Source organism: Zingiber officinale, chromosome 3A (assembly GCF_018446385.1).
Source record: "Zingiber officinale cultivar Zhangliang chromosome 3A, Zo_v1.1, whole genome shotgun sequence".
NCBI classification, from domain to species: domain Eukaryota; kingdom Viridiplantae; phylum Streptophyta; class Magnoliopsida; order Zingiberales; family Zingiberaceae; genus Zingiber; species Zingiber officinale.
In genome coordinates this window covers 51,137,421-51,156,713 of record NC_055990.1, presented here as the reverse complement: position 1 = coordinate 51,156,713, position 19,293 = coordinate 51,137,421, and the positions used below count along the sequence as shown (strand labels likewise).

The 19,293-nt window shown below is 37.9% G+C and overlaps 1 protein-coding gene across 1 annotated transcript; it reads right to left on the bottom strand.

Annotated features, from left to right (window-relative positions):
• Positions 1–333: 333 nt before the first annotated feature.
• On the bottom strand, positions 334–2,387 carry LOC122051874 (short-chain dehydrogenase TIC 32 B, chloroplastic-like). The gene is made up of 8 exons (XM_042613187.1): positions 2,163–2,387; positions 1,670–1,901; positions 1,504–1,583; positions 1,261–1,414; positions 1,077–1,155; positions 902–986; positions 760–806; positions 334–669 (listed from the first exon to the last, which is right to left on the bottom strand). Exons 1-8 carry the CDS (start codon positions 2,278–2,280, stop codon positions 505–507), a joined length of 960 nt encoding a protein of 319 aa, XP_042469121.1. The 5' UTR covers positions 2,281–2,387; the 3' UTR covers positions 334–504.
• Positions 2,388–19,293: the final 16,906 nt, after the last annotated feature.

The window sequence follows — 19,293 nt, the reverse complement described above, 5'->3', positions numbered from 1 at the left end:
AAAGTTTACTTTTCTCCAACGACACACTATGGTGCTTGAACGAATACTATTCGTGATAATGGACCGGATTTAGATTTACACTGATGACTAACTTCCATCAGGAACTCCATCGAGATTGATGGAGCATAATCTAAGTATCAAATTGAGATTTTGATCCAACTGCAAACTTATTTTCACAAAAATCTGGTCAGCCATTATGCCTAACTCAGATAAGTCCAGAGCAGCGTCCGTATGGGAAAATTAATTCTTAGAAGTGGAATTTCAAACGAATTAAGTTGCAGGTAGACCACTTTTTTCACGGAGAAATTGAAGGGAAAAGGAAAGTAGTAAGGATTGCTTCAAACTATCAGGTCACTTCGTTTCATATTTAAAATATAGCAGCACAGGCTTTATTTTGCAAACAACAATAACAATACATATTCTCAAGCCACACAGCTAGAAAACAACTACGAAGAGGAGTAATAGCCGCATAAAACCGTAGGAATCAAACAACACTCGTCTCTCTTATTTTGAATTCACAAGTTGCTCGCTGAAGTCCCAAAGCTTCGCTGCTAACGCTGCATCCCTGGCCATGTCGCTCGGCTTTTCCTCGTTCGAGTCGGCGAAGTACTTACCACTCACGCCCTTCAGGCTAGGATGCACCGCCACATAACATGAGGTTGCTGCTCCCTGTAATTGTGAAGACGCAGAGTGTTGGTGCTCAACCATTGTGGGAACATATTCTGAAGTATACAAGGTTATTCAGCAAGTTTGACGTACCTGAGGTATGTTCTTCCACAGGACGCAGGTGACAGTTTTCAACACAGCTGAAAGGAAAAGCAACAAATTTGAAATCTGAGTTCAAAGAGAATCACTATGGAGTAGTAGATCAGCAATGAATTTGAAAGTTTAAGTAGCATACCCATGAAGACGGGAGAATGTTTTCCCAAGTTTGTCCTAACCAGACCGGGATGAACAGAATTTGCTGTGACATTTGCACCTTCTGCCTGTTAATCATGAATTTGTATATATATGCTATGAGATAAATTTCTTCTCTCTTTTTACAAGCTACATCTGTTCTAGACCATTAGTAGTACCTTCAAGCGCCGGGCGAGCTCATTGGAGTGCAAGATGTTTGCCAATTTGGACTGCCCATATGCCGATTTATCATCGTATCTGGAAATTAAACCAGATGGAAACCATCAATTGATTGAATGGAAGAGAGCACTAAAATCTTGTAGTCATGATAATCCATATGCCTGACTGCTAGTTTTCACTTACGCCTTCTTGTCATTGAGTTTATCGAACTTGATTCCTTCCCTATAAGGTCCAATATGAGCTACCGAGGATAGATTCACGATGCGGCCTTCAATCCCCGTCCTCGCCGCTGTGGTTTTCATTTTCTCGAGGAGAAGATTTGTCAACAAAAAGTGACCTGAAATTGGAAGGACCATGTTAAACTCAAAATCCTGATGAATACTTGGGAGGAAGAAAAGCTGATCTGGGAAGTGTGAAGAGCCACACCAAGATGATTAGTGGCAAACTGCATCTCCACACCATCCTCGGAGAGCTGGAACGGGCAGTACATGATACCAGCGTTGTTACTGAAAACAAATTGGATATGTGAAATTTAGCACAAAAGATTGACAGGCCATGTAACACAGAGCGGGAGATCCATGCAGCTACTCACATCAAGACATTGAGAGGCAGATCCATTGCAAGGAATTTGTCGGCGAAGGTTCTGACAGATCTGAGTGAGCTAACATCAATCTGTATGATGTCAATTCTAGCAGATGGGATGCCCTGTAGAATGCTTTGTTTCACATTGTTGGCAGCTTCTAAGTTCCTTGCGCCGATGATGACATGGGCTCCTCGGAGGGCCAACACCCTCGCAGTCTCGGCTCCAATACCACTGCTTCCACCTGGATTTCAAGAAGAATCTCATAAATGCTGAAGTTTATGTTCAAGATGGTATTTTGTGCATCAAGATCGATTTTTTATTTCCGGAAACAAGATCTGGTGTGAAAAAAAAAATAAAAAACTCAGATCCTTGCAGCAAACATAAAACTTTCACAAAAGCTATCTGTTTAAACTAGTAATCATTTCTCATGACCAACTCCTCAAAATTTAGGGATGGAATGCGGAAGATTAAGAAAAGATAACCGAAGGGACGGAGGGCAAACCGGTGATGATGACGGTGAGACGGGAGGCGTCAATGCCTTGGGTGATCTGCTCGGCGGTGGCGCCGGATCCGAATCCGCTGGGGCCTTTAATGCCGGTGGCTTCCCTGAAGTAACCCATAGATAGCTTTGGGTCGAAGTAGCCTTGAACAAAGAAGAGAAAGAGCAAGAAGGCGATGAGGAGGAAGAGCTGAGCGGAGAAGAAGAGGATGAGATGTGAAGCAACAAGGAGATGGATGATTATTTATAGCGATTCCATTATTTAAAAATTGACAACTTGTTGGAAGAAACGCGGAAGTTGTTATAAAAAAACAAAACAAAACAAAAACATTGTATTTGATCCTCATAGTTTAGAATATTAATTTTTAGTTTTACGACTCATAAAATAAAAATAAAAATAAAAATATGATTCTTAAAATTAATTAAAAAAATTGAAATTTTACTTTAATTTAGAATTGAAAGGTGGAAAAACATTTTTGAAATTAAGAGCGTCTCAGAAAAATGAAATTATGGTAAGCTTTTTTGAAAATTACAGTTCTCAACGTCCGCCGGTAAACCCCCTATGAATTTTGTTCGGTCAATTTCTCCCGGCAGACGAAAATAAATGCTGTCAGTTTGAAATAGACTTTCTAGATGCACCCTTTCTCATCTTTTATGTATTTGCATTTGATTTGATATTTATTTTCTAAAATACTCTTTTTATATTTTAGAAAATAAATATGTGTTTAGTAAATAATAAAATTAAACATATGTTTCTAAGTTTTGAAATTGAAATTTAAGTGTGTGATTTGATACGTTATTGTTAATAAATGCAGCCCACTTGAAATAGACCTTCTAGAAGCATGAACGCGAATTAACCATCGAAAATTGAATAACGCCAGCACAACCATATATTTAAGACAAATCTACTACAACTTGAAATGTAGTCATCACGTGGTAATTAAAGAGAAGCTTCCTATCCTCTTCTCCTCCCACTAACGATTAAGTTTTGATGAAAAGTTAGAGGACCTCGCTCTAGTAATTATTGATAACTAAAATAGATTATGGGAGAATTATTAAATTGCATTCTTAAAACATTTTAAAAAATGAATCAATATTGATCGAGATGGATTGATTAGGGCTATAAACAAGTTAAGCTAAATTTTAAGATATTCAAACTTATTTGATAAGATAATTGAGTCAAGCCGAGTTCAAAATGAATCAAGCCATTAAATGATTATTCAATTTGACTTAATTTGTATGAGTTTGAACTTAGTTTGTTTAGATGTTATTGAGCTCTTAATTTAACCTTATTTGATTGTTTGAAATTTTTACATGTTAAGTTAATTATTTGATTAATTATTGAGCTTGATAATATAAATTTATTGGTTCGTTTTAAAAGTTTCTTTATTTATTTAGCAAGTTAATAATAGTTTTATTGATGAACATGATTCATGAATATTATTCACGAACATTATTTATGAATATTAATAAGTTGAACACATATGTGTTCAAACTTATTCATTTAGTTAAGTGAATTGTTCATGCTTGTTCATTTAATTGATCTTGTATATATTGAATAAACATAAATAAATTTTTATCAAGTCGAACACCAAACTTGTTCATGAACGTTCAATTCATTTACAATCATAAGATTGATGACAAGCGGAGAGCTTGGACAAATCAATGGCACTTGTAGAACAATGGGTCAACACTGAGAAAGAGGTGAACTGTCACACTGGGATTAGGATGACCTCCTGATAGTTGATGTTCTGCTCTCACAAGAAGAAAGTTAGAAGGGAGCTAACGTGAATCTTGATGAGATCTCTCCAACGTTGAAGTCAGACGAAGAGAGTAGTCAATAGACGAGATGATGTAGAATAATGTTTATATCTATGTGATGATAGTATCATTATCTTATATAAACAGAGAAGAGCGGTGAAAAACTATCTTGCCTTTTCCTATTCTAGTGCATTTGTATCAAAGGATGTTGTTGGTGTAGGGAGCAATAGACGATCGAACCTGAGTTTTGATTATGTCAAAGGATCCAAAGTTAAGTTGTCTTGTGATCTAACAAGGTTGATTGAGCTTGTAGGAAAAGTCCTAAGTGTTTTTTAGGCAAAAGTCCTAGTGGATTCTAGGCAGGTGGAAAACCCTAGGGGGTGATAACCCTAGGTCCTAAGGGGTGGTAACCCTATGTGATGAAAATTCCTAGCTACGGTTAGATAGGTGGAAAACTCTAGGGGGCGGTAACTCTAGGCCCTAGGGGGAGGTAACTTTAGGCAGAAAGTCTTGGCGGGTCGAGCGCTTCAGGCAAAATCCTAGAGTCGGGGACTCTAGGTTGAAATCCTAATGGTCGCGGACCAGGTGGAAGTCTGGATAGGTCATGGAGTGGACGCCCAGCATGAAGACCGGAAGCCTAGGGCGTTGAATAAAAGTCCAGTCGGTCTGGAAGATCGGTCTGGCAACAAGTAACTTCTCTTGAGAGGAGTAGGTGAGGACGCGTTCCCCGAAGAGGGAATACTAGGCGTCGGTTGGATCTAGAGTTTCGACAAAACTCAAAGTCAGAACCGGACAGTCAGAGACTGTCAAATTTCATATTATATATATTATTTTTTGCCTGGACTAACTTTATTTTGTAGAAAATAAGGGGCTAAAAAAAGCTGGTCCGTGCGCTTGGAACCCAAAATTATCTTTAAGCTAATGTGGAACGCTTCGGTTAGTCGAACCACATGGTCTAGGTGCTCGGAGTGGTTGTAGGCGCCCAAAACAGCCTATAAAAGCAGCTTTCAACCAGGATCTTAATATCAACATTCTGAACAAGTTCCGCTTCTTCGAGCTACTCAGAAAATACCTCCTCGTGCTCGAAAGCTGCCCCGACGATGATTGCGCTAAGGATTCAACTCTCCAAGTCGTTAGTATTATTGTATTTCAAAGTTACTTGTACTTCAACTATAAATCTTGTTGTAACCTTCGATTAATTAGTGATTGCCCATCGAAAGCACTCTCATGTGCGGGCCTTGGAGTAGGAGTCGTCACAGGCTCCGAACCAAGTAAATCTTGGTGTGCTTTCTTTTGTCACTGTCTTTTCATTATTCCACTGCGTTTTTACTCGATTGTTTTAAAATGAACGAATTAGCCATGAGCGCTATTCATAACCTTCTCTAGTGCACAACGATCCTACAGATGCGTCCCTTGTAACTATCATTGATTATATATGAAAACTGGAGAGATGACGAGCTGGGTAGGTGGCTGCGCTGCTGACTGCTTAAAGACTTTGAATTAACAAAAAGGGGCTTCTTCTTCCTCTCTACACACACCAAAGAAAGAAGATATGATGTCAGTGCCAAAAACTAGGGGAGGGGACCCTAGTGTAGGCTCTCCGACGCTCAAGTCAGTATGCTAGCCAAGAGGAAATAAGAGCAATAGATAAATGTGGATAGCTAAGCGTAATTGAGAGTAACTTAATGTGATTTCACATACCTCGCCAACGGAGAATACCTCTCCTTTTTATACCACCTCTTATAACCTCCACAATCATGAGGTGTAAGAGAATGTCAAGTATCAGAAGTTATTGAGTAAGGAAATATGTACAACCTGGGAGATATATAGTCACCGTTCGAGGAATCTTTCATTACTCGTGCATACCTCTTTTGTAACTTACACCATTAATGAGACGGTTGAAGGAGTATATTGTCATAAGATGTCGGCTGATAGGAAGTATAATCATCCTCAAAGAAGGTTCTAGTGAATGCTCATATTACAATAAATAAATATTCTCTAACAAAACAGTTGTTATTTTGATGGATTATTGTGATTCTCTGACCATGTTATCTATTGAGTGTATTTCGATCGAATCTTTAAACTGATCCACTATATAGATACTCTTCCCTTAAACTGCTTGGTTATGAACTAAGTGATGTTGGATATCTGCTTTGGAAGTAATATGTGTAACACCCCACCCTCCTCGCTACTGGACTGTGAGGGCAGAGCGCTACTGGACTACTAACTTTACTTAACTAACATTGCACACATATTGATAGTAATTTCTAAAACTCTCGGAGAACTTAAAACATACAATTAACTAGCAGCGGAAGACTAAATGCCTCATCTAATACATTCTACTCAACTCTTTGTTAATAAATTCTTATGCTAAATCCCAAGGCTTCTATAGTCCAGGCATCACACATCCATCCGCACCTCCTTGTCGTCTTCCTTTACTATAGCTTTTCCTTTCCTTTATCTGCAGTAAGAGGAAATGCATCTATATGCAAAATTTGCTTAGTAAGCGCTATCTAACTCACAAAATCACGAATGTGCATGTATACGAAAAGAACTAGAAACTATATGCTCTAAAAAGAAATAAAGCATAAACATAACTGCTCATGTCAAACTAATAGCAAAGAAAAGCTAAGGAATCTACTCATGTAATTCTAATAGCTAATCATGCTACTTATCTAATAGGTAAATATGAAAATTACTCATCCACTAGATAAACATGGTAGAATAAAGAACTAAACTTACTGATTTTTAGAACTATATGAAACTTATTCCATTTGTTCTAACTTAATCTCTAATACTTTATGTTTATGTAAAACTCGTTTTACTTGTTCAAAAACTTATACTTATAATACTTCAAAATAATAATCAACTTCTCTTGGGCCCGGCAACTGTGCTTTTACTTTTGTAACGACCCGACCCATTCGGCGGCCCATTTGGCGACCCTATGGTCGTCGACCGTCGACCGTCAGCCGAGCCGTTACTACTAGGTTATCTAAACCTAGGGATGACTATGGGAGCCCAACCCAAGGACAACTGAGAGTCCAGCATAGTGCTACTGATAAAAGTAAAATACTTGTTATCTTTTAATACTTCTATATAATGCCTCGGCATGTTCTTTAGCACCTTGTGTGCCAAAATCCCTAAAGTCTTGACTTTGGGATCTACTTAAGGCCTTGGCCTTCTTCTTTCTTTTCTTTATCTTTCTTATATTTTTCTTAAACTCTTAAAAGAATATAGGCATGCTACAACAGGATTAAATCAAAGGAAAGAAAATCTGACTTCTATAAGCATGCTATATCAGAGACAAATCAAAAGAAAGCATATCTAACTTCTTCAAACATGCTACAACAGGTTTAATACAAAGGAAAACAATTCTGAAATCCTGAAATAAACAACATATATATAACTGCTCAGGAATATGCTCAAAAGGGTTGTTCTAACTCATTACGGCAAGGAAAAATCAAACTAAGGTGCTATACAAAAACTAAATCTGTAGAACGTTAAAATTGCATACTTTAAGAACTAGAACTAAACTATCTGTTTATAACACATGCACCCAAACTAAGGCATAAAACTCATGACATGCCAATCCTAATTTGCATGCATAAAAACATAATGTACAGTAAATCTGAATGCATTTATACCAGCATAAACATGCACGAAACTAGATTTGAAACTTTATGCACCAAACTAAATTTGAAACTGAATGCCACGGCAGAAAGTCATAAAGAACAGAATGCTCAACGTGCTCAACCCCTACATGCTCCTTCTTTGAAACTCACGGCAACTAAACACAAGGACAGTGCAACAATTTGATCGAACACAAATGCCCAAATCTAAACATGTCTGAATCTGATGTACTTGATCATAGAGGCAAAGGAATCCAAACTACATGCTCAAACTTATACAAATCATCCCCTTTCTCTCCTTGGGACACACGGCAGCAAGCACAAAACCTAACTCCCTTAAAAATCAAAACGAGAAGCCAACACGAATCTGAAGCTACTCTACTGCAGGTGAGGAAGCACTTACCTTGATTCTTGGACTCACAACCGAACAAAAAGGGCTTCTAGGACCTTGGTCGGCCGCCGGAGATGATGCCCTAACTCCCTTTCGTTTTCTGCCTGAGCTCCGCCATCGTACGCAGAAGAGAAGGAGAGAATGATTTAAGTCACGGAAAAACAGAGCATCAACTTATCCCTTTTTATAACTTAATATTTCTGTTAACTCCTTAAATAAATTCGCTATCTTTTCTAAACAGACAAATCCAACATCAACTTATCCCTTTTATAATCTAATATTCTGTTAATTATCTTAAATAAATTCGCTACTTTTTCTAAACAAACATATCCAACATCAACTTATCCCTTTTATAATATTCTGTTAACTATCTTAAATAAATTCGCTACCTTTTCTAAACAAAAAAAAATCCAAGATCAACTTATCCCTTTTATAATCCAATATTCTGTTAACTATCTTAAATAAATTCGCTACCTTTTCTAAACAGAAAAATCTGTTTGCCCACCTGGTCAGCTGGGTTTTGACCGAGTCAAAGGTCGTGGGTTCAATTCTCGGCTTAAATATTTTTTTTGTCGAAACTTCCTTCGTTTAGTAAAAATACCAAACGACCTCCAAAAATTACATAAAAATACTCTAAAAATTTATAAAAATCCCTAGAATATTTCTATAGCATTTTAAAATATTTTTAAATTACTTTTAGGACTCTAATTGAGGAAATTTGGGGCGTTACAATTCTCCCTACCTTATAAAAAGTTCGTCCTCGAACTTAGAATAATTCTGGATATCTCTGTCTCATACTGTCTTCACGCTCATAAGTAACTTTCTCGTGCTTCTGGTTCTAAATGACTTTCACTAATGGTACTCTTTGTTCCTTAGTCTCTTAACTTCTCGGTCCTCTATTATTCATATCGCATCGTACCCATTAGGGGTCCTTGGAAGGCTTGATATCTTCTCTATCCTTTCTAAACATACTTATGTATATGAATATAAGAGAGACAAAACTTCTATCTTACTAAAGCACATTTAAGCAATTACTCCATACTACAAATAATAAAGAAAGCATAAAAGGAAAACTTAAATACTTTCTTACTTGAAGACGGTAAGGTTGGTGCTGATGTGTGATGCTGGAGAATAGGAACTGCTCTGATACCAACTTGTAACACCCCACCCTCCTCGCTACTGGACTGTGAGGGCAGAGCACTACTGGACTACTAACTTTACTTAACTAACATTGCACACATGTTGATAGTAATTCCTAAAACTCTCGGAGAACTTAAAACATACAATTAACTAGCAACGGAAGACTAAATGCCTCATCTAATACATTCTACTCAACTCTTTGTTAATAAATTCTTATGCTAAATCCCAAGGCTTCTATAGTCCAGGCATCACACATCCATCCGCACCTCCTTGTCGCCTTCCTTTACTATAGCTTTTCCTTTCCTTTATCTGCAGTAAGAGGGAATGCATCTATAAGCAAAATTTGCTTAGTAAGCGCTATCTAACTCACAAAATCACGAATGTGCATGTATACGAAAAGAACTAGAAACTATATGCTCTAAAAAGAAATAAAGCATAAACATAACTGCTCATGTCAAACTAATAGCAAAGAAAAGCTAAGGAATCTACTCATGTAATTCTAATAGCTAATCATGCTACTCATCTAATAGGTAAACATGAAAATTACTCATCCACTAGATAAACATGGTAGAATAAAGAACTAAACTTACTGATTTTTAGAACTATATGAAACTTATTCCATTTGTTCTAACCTAATCTCTAATACTTTATGTTTATGTAAAACTCATTTTACTTGTTCAAAAACTTATACTTATAATACTTCAAAATAATAATCAACTTCTCTTGGGCCCGGCAACTGTGCTTTTACTTTTGTAACGACCCGACCCATTCGGCGGCCCATTTGGCGACCCTATGGTCGTCGACCGTGGACCGTCGGCCGAGCCGTTACTACTAAGTTATCTAAACCTAGGGACGACTATGGGAGCCCAACCCAAGGAAAACTGAGAGTCCATCATCGTGCCACTGATAAAAGTAAAATACTTGTTATCTTTTAATACTTCTATATAATGCCTCGGCATGTTCTTTAGCACCTTGTGTGCCAAAATCCCTAAAGTCTTGACTTTGGGATCTACTTAAGGCCTTGGCCTTCTTCTTTCTTTTCTTTATCTTTCTTATATTTTTCTTAAACTCTTAAAAGAATATAGGCATGCTACAACAGGATTAAATCAAAGGAAAGAAAATCTGACTTCTATAAGCATGCTATATCAGAGACAAATCAAAAGAAAGCATATCTAAATTCTTCAAACATGCTACAACAGGTTTAATACAAAGGAAAACAATTCTGAAATCCTGAAATAAACAACATATATATAACTGCTCAGGAATATGCTCAAAAGGGTTATTCTAACTCATTACGGCAAGGAAAAATCAAACTAAGGTGCTATACAAAAACTAAATCTGTAGAACGTTAAAATTGCATACTTTAAGAACTAGAACTAAACTATCTGTTTATAACACATGCACCCAAACTAAGGCATAAAACTCATGACATGCCAATCCTAATTTGCATGCATAAAAACATAATGTACAGTAAATCTGAATGCATTTATACTAGCATAAACATGCACGAAACTAGATTTGAAACTTTATGCACCAAACTAAATTTGAAACTGAATGCCACGACAGAAAGTCATAAAGAACAGAATGCTCAACGTACTCAACCCCTACATGCTCCTTCTTTGAAACTCACGACAACTAAACACAAGGGCAGTGCAACAATTTGATTGAACACAAATGCCCAAATCTAAACATGTCTGAATCTGATGTACTTGATCATAGAGGCAAAGGAATCCAAACTACATGCTCAAACTTATACAAATCATCCCCTTTCTCTCCTTGGGACACACGACAGCAAGCACAAAACCTAACTCCCTTAAAAATCAAAACGAGAAGCCAACACGAATCTGAAGCTACTCTACTGCAGGTGAGGAAGCACTTACCTTGATTCTTGGACTCACAACCGAACAAAAAGGGCTTCTAGGACCTTGGTCGGCCGCCGGAGATGATGCCCTAACTCCCTTTCGTTTTCTGCCCGAACTCCGCCATCGGACGCAGAAGAGAAGGAGAGAATGGTTTATGTCACGGAAAAACAGAGTATCAACTTATCCCTTTTTATAACTTAATATTTCTGTTAACTCCTTAAATAAATTCGCTATCTTTTCTAAACAGACAAATCCAACATCAACTTATCCCTTTTATAATCCAATATTCTGTTAATTATCTTAAATAAATTCGTTACTTTTTCTAAACAAACAAATCCAACATCAACTTATCCCTTTTATAATATTCTGTTAACTATCTTAAATAAATTCGCTACCTTTTCTAAACAAACAAATCCAAGATCAACTTATCCCTTTTATAATCTAATATTCTGTTAACTATCTTAAATAAATTCGCTACCTTTTCTAAACAGAAAAATCTGTTTGCCCACCTGGTCAGCTGGGTTTTGACCGAGTCAAAGGTCGTGGGTTCAATTCTCGGCTTAAACATTTTTTTTGTCGAAACTTCCTTCGTTTAGTAAAAATACCAAACGACCTCCAAAAATTACATAAAAATACTCTAAAAATTTCTAAAAATCCCTAGAATATTTCTATAGCATTTTTAAATATTTTTAAATTACTTTTAGGACTCTAATTGAGAAAATTTGGGGCGTTACAATATGAACCTAAGTCTCATTACAACAAAAACTGCAAACGACAACGGATATTGTTCGTTGTCGTAGGGTCAAAAAACCGTTGTAACTGAGGATGTTGTAGAATGTATTGCCCTACGACAACGGTTTTGAATCCGTTGTCTTTGTAGACATTCGACAACGATTTTTATCCATTGTTGTTTATATGCTCAAAATTTATTTACGAATGATACGACAACATTTTAAAACCGTTGTGGTAGATAATTTCGACAACAGATATAAACCGTTGTGGTAGACTCTTTTTACTACAGATATAAACATTGTGGTATATAATTTTAATATGTTTTACAACGGATAAAATCGTTGTCTTTTATCACTTTTTACAAAAAAAAATCCGTTGTGGCTACGTACTTTTTACAACATTTTTAATCGTTGTCTTTAATGTTCATGATGTAACATGATAATACCAAACAATCAATCTTTATTTAATATAAACAACCACCAATACAAAACTAAATCCAAAATATGACAGCTAAAATATACAAAATGAGTTGTACTCATCAAACTTAGTAGTATCAAACCATAAATCACATGTTTTCCATTATTGTTCTCCATATGGCTTTTACACATTAGCAAGGCAAGATAGAACCTAACAAAGCTCACTCCTTGCATCAAAAATCTCAAGCCTCATGAATTACCCGAGTTACATACCTACAAGAGAAAAATTAAACAAAATTTATCAAAAAAAATATAAAATATAAGAAAAAAGAGAATTGTAGTAAGTACTGCATGAACTGTAACCAGAGAATAAATATTTCGCATAGCTCTAATATCTGGACATGAGAGAAGGATTTCCAGAATTCCAGGACAACACTCAATGTCTGTAAAACAGAAGTTTATTTGTTCATTTTGAAAGTTTCTTTATTTATTTAGCAAGTTGATAATAATTTTATTAATGAACATTGTTCATGAATATTATTCATGAACATTATTTATGAATATTAATAAGTTGAACACATATATGTTCAAACTTGTTCATTTAGTTAAGTGAATTGTTCATGCTTATTTATTTAATTGATCTTGTATATATTGAATAAACATAAATAATTTTTTTATCAAATTGAACACTAAACTTGTTCGCGAATGTTCGATTCATTTACAATCCTAAGATTGATGACAAGCGAAGAGCTTGGACAAATCAATGGCACTTGTAGAACAATGGGTCAACACTGAGAAAGAGGTGAATTGCCACACTGGGATTAGGATGACCTCCTGACAGTTGATGTTCCGCTCTCACAAGAAGAAAGTTAGAAGGGAGCTAATGCGAATCTCGATGAGATCTCTCCAACGTTCAAGTCAGACCATATAGAAGAGAGTAGTCAATAGACGAGATGCTGTAGAATAATGTTTATATCTATGCGATGATAGTATCATTATCTTATATAAACAGAGAAGAGCAGTGAAAAAGTATCTTGCCTTTTCCTATTCTAACGCATTTGTATCAAAGGATGCTGTTGGTGCAGGAGCACTAGACAATCGAACCTGAGTTTTGATTACGTTAAAGAATCCAAAAAGTTAAGCTGTCTTATGATCTAACAAGGTTGATTGAACTTGCAGAAAAAGTCTTAAGTGTTTTTTAGGTAAAAGTCCTAGTGGATTCTAGGCAGGTAGGAAACCTTAGGGGGTGGTAACCCTAGGTCTTATGGGGTGATAACCTTAGGTCCTAGGGGGTGGTAATCCTAGGTGATAAAAAGTCCTAGCTGCGGTTAGGTAGGTGAAAAATTCTAGGGGGCAGTAACCCTAGGCCCTAGGGTGAGGTAACCCTAAGCGGAAAGTCTTGACGGGTAGAGCGCTTCAGGCAAAATCTTAGAGTCGGGGACTCTAGGTTGAAATCCTAGTGGTCGTGGACCAGGTGGAAGTCTGGACAGGTTGTGGAGCGGACGCTGATGTGTGTAGATTGTATACCCTTGTTTAGCATATTTTGACGCACATTCACATACTTTTCACGTGCTTTTATCTATGCATTTTCGTACTTCCAGCTTTGCTTTTAGCATATTTACTCTTTTTGTTCGGAGATATACTTTTATGCATTTTTTGTACACAGGAGTCAATTTTGGAGAAGAAATGATGCCCGAGGAAAAAATTACAAAGGAGGAAGGCACCATCCTTGAGTGCCACATGGCCCTGCCATGGGGGGTTGCCCAGGCCATGTGAGGATCACCACCTGTGTGGCTGCAGCAGGAAGGGGACTGGTCATGGCCGTGTGATCTTCACACGACCATGCCAAGTTGTGAAGCCAATAGAGCCAAGCCGTGTACACCACATGACCTTGCAAACACTCCAGAGATGAAGCAGTGCACGACCGTGTAGACACACACGATCGTGCAATATTTCCAGAGGCCAAAAATACCTTGGCCGTGTGCACCACACGGGCGTGCAAGAGCTCCAGAGCCGGAGGCAGTGCAGGCCGTGTAAATCTACACGACCGTGCAAGGGGAGCAGTGGTAGAGCATGCCATAGTCGTGTCTCACACACGACCGTGTGAGACAGGCAGAGAAGGGAGTAGCACAGGCCGTGTGAGCTTCACACGACCGTGTCTCAGGGCCGTGTGGTGCCTAAACCCCTCCTCTATGTAAAACCTTCTTCAAGATTTGAGAGGAGATCTTCTCCCCTTTAGGGAAAATATAGATTTGGGTGTTCCTCCACCTTCTTGGAGGGATTTTCCGGCAATTCGAGGGTAGGTCTTCAACGTTTCAACTCTGGGAGCAAGGATTGGATGCGAAGACCGTTCTTCATCGTAGATAAGCCTTTCTTCCCTTTCTTTCTTGGATTTGGGGATCAAGATGCTTGTAATCTTCTTGTTTTTGAATTTCTTTCCTCGTTCTATGGATTAGATCTCTTGTTCTAGGATGGAGGGAGTATTTGAAATGAAGATTTGATGTAAACTCTTGTGGATTTGCCAATTTCCTATTTCAATGATTTTGTCCTGTTTTGTATCTCTTTGATCTTGTGTGGAATGTTGTGATTTAGATCTAATGCCTATTCTTGATTGAATGTTTGAATACCTTGTGGATCTTGTAGAGATTATTTCTTATTCGATTTTTCGAGGGACGTTTGTGACAGGAACAAGCCCGTGTAAGGGCGTTTGAGAGATGATCAGTGAAATAGGGTTATTCAAGGGGGTAGGATAGATTGTATGTGTTCATATCTTATATCTTGATGCGGTTGAGGAGTGATAAATTCTTATGTTGATTATCCGAGGGACGCACGTGACAGGCAAGCTCGTGTAAGGATAACATAGATTCATTCCTACTTGATCACATTTAGGTATAGATTTTAGTCCTAGTCCAGTTGTTTATTGCAAGAGGGAACCGATAACCTCCTACAAATGATGGACAATTGAGAAATAAGATTTGGTAGATCATTTACATTAAATAATCTTACAAAGAAACCGAAACTCCTAGAACATACCTTTATCATAGCCCTTATTCTTGTTTCTTATTCTTTAGTTTCTATGTTTTACTTTGCATAGTTGTACTTTACTTTTGTCAATCCATTGATTTGTTGTTTAGCTAATTCGCGTTGAGATATCTTTAGTGTTTATACCAGTCCATGTGGATACGATATTTTTTATTATTACTTACGATATTTCCGTACACTTACGGAACGTCAACAAGTTTTTGGCGGCGTTGCCGGGGACTGCGCTATAACATTAGAGATTATCAATTGAGTTAGACTAAGCATAACTTTGCTTTTCTTTTCATTTGCATAGTTGAAACTAATCTTTAGAATTCTGTTTTCATCTTGTATGCCTTACCGTTTTTTTATATACTTCTTTTTGATCTTTGTAATTGCATTTGTATCTCCTAATTCTCTTCTTTTGCAAGTTAAACATGGTGTTTAGACCATTAGGAGATTATGGAGCTCCAAAGTCTGCAAAGGAATTAGGGCCAATTGTTTACCCTGAAATTCAAGCAAGAAATTTTATGATTAAACCATCCTTTATCTCAATGATTCAACAAGCTTAGTTTAGGGGTTTGGAAATTGAGAACCCTTATTCACATCTCATGTAATTCTATAGATATTGTTATACTCAGAAATATGTGGAAGTTCCATCTGATGTTATACAACTATTGGGTTTTCCCTTTAGTCTAAAAGATGCTGCAAAGAGATGGTTTAATTCTCTGCAATCTCAAAGTATCAAAACTTGGGATGAATTAGAGCAGAGGTTCCTAGATAAATATTTTCCTCCACAGAAGACTATTTACTTGAGAAGTCGAATCATAAATTTTAAGCAACTTATTGGGGAAGAACTGCATCAAGCCTGGGAAAGATATTCATCTCTTTTGCAGTTATGTCCGCATCATGGTGTTGAGAGATGGTTAACAATGCATTTATTTTATGTTGGGCTCTTTTTCTAAAAAAAAAAATCAATTAGATATAGTATCTGAAGAATCATTTATGAAGAAGAGTTTAGAGGAAGCCTATGAGATAATTTGCAAGATTATATCAAATTTTAATGATTGGTCAGGGCAGAAAAAATACAACCCCAACAGTTAATGCATTTGAGGGAAAGGAGAAGGATGAGAAGGGAATTACTATGGATCAAAATGTTCTTCAAGTATTATTTCCTTGGTGTTATGAGTCTCTCTCAAAGATGTTTGATAAAGAGGTATTTTCAATCAAAAAGGAGGAATCTCCAAATGATTATAAAAAGGATGATATGTTTCTAGAAGATGAAGAGGATTTAGAAAATAAATTTTTGAAGGAAGAAGTGAAGTTGATAGGGCAAGAGCCAATTGTACCATAAATAGTGCCACCTCAACTTGAGCTTAAGCCGTTACCACCAAACTTAAAGTATGTATTCCTTGGGTTGAATTTCACTTTCCCGGTTATAATCAATGCCAATCTAGCTGAGCTTGAAACACAGACTGATTGAAGAGTTGAAGTTGCATAGAAAAGCAAGACAGTTGAAAGTTGGCTTTAGCGCTTACAAACTAACGAGAGTGATTGAAGAGATAAAGAGAAGGAGGAGAGAATCTATCTAGGAGGGAATTGAGCTTTGGGAAGTGGATTCTAGGATTTTGGTTTCGTTGTGGTGGAACCTGATGCATCATGTTCTATCTTTTACTCATTGTCAATCGACATACCTTCGCCGGAAGTTAAAGCTACTATCCTTAAGTACTAATCAGAGGAGATCCCTGTGAAATCCTGTTACGGTTAACCCCTGTCAATAGGGTACCACGGTAGATCACAAGAATACAAATCTAATCGGTATCATTAGGGATAGAGATAGGGGTTTGGTTTGGTTTCTTACTTCCTTGTGGAGAAGTTGCCTCTCCTTTCAAGGGAATATCCTAGACATCCGTGAACAGGTTACCCATGTCACTAGGGTCCCTCAGGTATACGATCTAAGATCTTCTCTTTACAAAATTAGCAATTCCTATACAATCAATTAACATGACAAGGTAACAAGTCTCATGCATATCAAATAGAAACAAAGCAAGAGAAATCATCCAACGAGTAAAGGCACAAACATGAGTCTTACATCAAACCCTATCCAAAACTACTCCCTACATCCATAGAAAAGGAGATCTACTCCATTAAGAGAGAGGAACAACCCCAAAACATAAAGTAATACACACTTACAACCCTTGATGTGAGAAGAAGGGGAAGAAGAGATGCTTACTAAGGTTTCTGATGACTTGGTGATGCCTCCTTGCTCTGGAGATGGACAGAACGTCAAGAGATGGCGGTGGATGAAGTTCTAGGATTTTCCCCGAAGGGGAGAACCCTTTACTAATGAGAGGGACGAAGTTCCGAACCAAAGATCTCCCCGAGAATAGGGTTCTTGACCCTTTTATACCTCCTCCAAGCTTCCTAGGATTACAGGGGTCCGGTAAACCGAGTTTTTCACCCATTTAACTAGATTTTCTCATGATTCACCCTGAACCAAAGTTGTATCTCTTGAAATTATATTCAATCTGATACTTGGATCGAGTCATGGCTCCAACCGAGCCGAATGTTATGGTAGTCAAAGTTTGGTCTGCAGTCTGGGTGGAGGTCCAGTTGAACCCACGGTTGGGAGGCACGGATGTGCCATTTAACATGGGAATACAATGCTTTCTCTCTGTTGGATCTGAAGAAAAGTTGTAGATCTTGAAGTCAGCTACATGTCGGTATAAATAACATCTCGAAACTCCAACGAAACGCAAAGTTATGGCCAAATTACGAACGGTCTGCAATCTGCCCAGAATTCAGCACAACCCTATTTTGACGTGGCACAACCCATGTTCTTCGTCACACGGCCATGTGGAATCCACATGGCCTTACACGGCTTCTTCTAGGGTTGAGTCACACGGTCGTGTGGCTCACACGGCCGTGACCCTCTTCTTCTCTGCCAAGGTCACACGATCGTGTGGATTCACACGTCCATGACCTTTCTCTCCTTTGGATCGTTGGCAAAGCCATGTGTTGCTTGGCCATGGGATGTTGGCACGGTCGTGCGTCTCACACCACCATGGCCCTCTTCAAATATGGATTCCAGGCACGGCCTGAACATTCTAATGGTCACACAGCCGTGTGGCCTATGCAGCCCAAGCTCCTATGTGCGTTTTCGCTCCATTTTTGCTCCAAATAGCGTCTTGTCAATAAAAACAAGGAAAGAACAAATCTCCGAATAAAATATAATAGAAGTATGACATTATAATGAAATAGGGTACATAAACATAGATTATGCTAATGAAATGCAAGTAGATGTGCGTCAAAGCATGCATAAATGATCATAATATCTACGCACATCAGAGTCCCCGACTCTAGGATTTTGCCCAAAGCACTCGACCCACCAAGACTTTCCGCCTAGTATTACCATCCCCTAGGACCTAAGGTTACCACCCCCTTAGGTTTTCCACCTGCCTAACCGCAGCTAGGACTTTTTATCACCTAGGGTTACCACCCCTAGGGTTTTCTACCTACCAAGAATTCACTAGGTTTTTTGCCAAAGACAACTTAGGACTTTCCTGCAAGCTTAATCAACCTTATTAGACAACAAGGCATCATAACTTTTGAATCTTTTCCACTATCAAAACACAGGTTTGATCGTCTGGTGCTTCCTGCACCAACAATCTTTCCTTTTTTATTATGGCAACCAGGTTCAAAAGTTAAGTAAATATATAGTGTTGGGACCGAAATGTAGCTAGAGGGGGTGTGAATAGCTCATCGCGTGCTAGGTGTTCGTCGTTGCTTGTTTCTTCAAAGATGTGCAGCGGAAGATACAAAGAAAACAAACACAACGCTAACACTAAGGATTTACTTGGTATCCACCTCACAAGAGGTGACTAATCCAAGGATCCACGCACTCACATACCCTCCACTATGAATAACACTCCTTTGTGGTTACTACCAAAGGCGGAGAAGCCCTATACCACTCTCAGTACAAGAAGAAGAAAGAGAAATACAGGATAAACAAAAGCTTACAAGATGTACAGTAAAAACCCTAACTTCTTGTTGTAGCCCGCCTCTTGATCTTGGATCACCAGCAAACCTTGCTCCAAGAACTCTTCAAGAACTGGCGGTAGAGTGGAGAAACGCTGTGGAGTCGCCTGTGAAGATCGGAGTTGTATGCGTGAAGTCGTCCTACAT

Bases quoted from the DNA above. Each gene is read 5' to 3' on its own strand.
- LOC122051874 (XM_042613187.1), bottom strand. From the start codon at position 2,280: ATGGGTTACTTCAGGGAAGCCACCGGCATTAAAGGCCCCAGCGGATTC. The intron at 1,415-1,503 runs GTGTGGCTCTTC...TTCCAATTTCAG, and splicing joins GTTTGCCACTAATCATCTTG to GTCACTTTTTGTTGACAAAT. The intron at 807-901 runs GTATGCTACTTA...TTTTCCTTTCAG, and splicing joins ACATTCTCCCGTCTTCATGG to CTGTGTTGAAAACTGTCACC.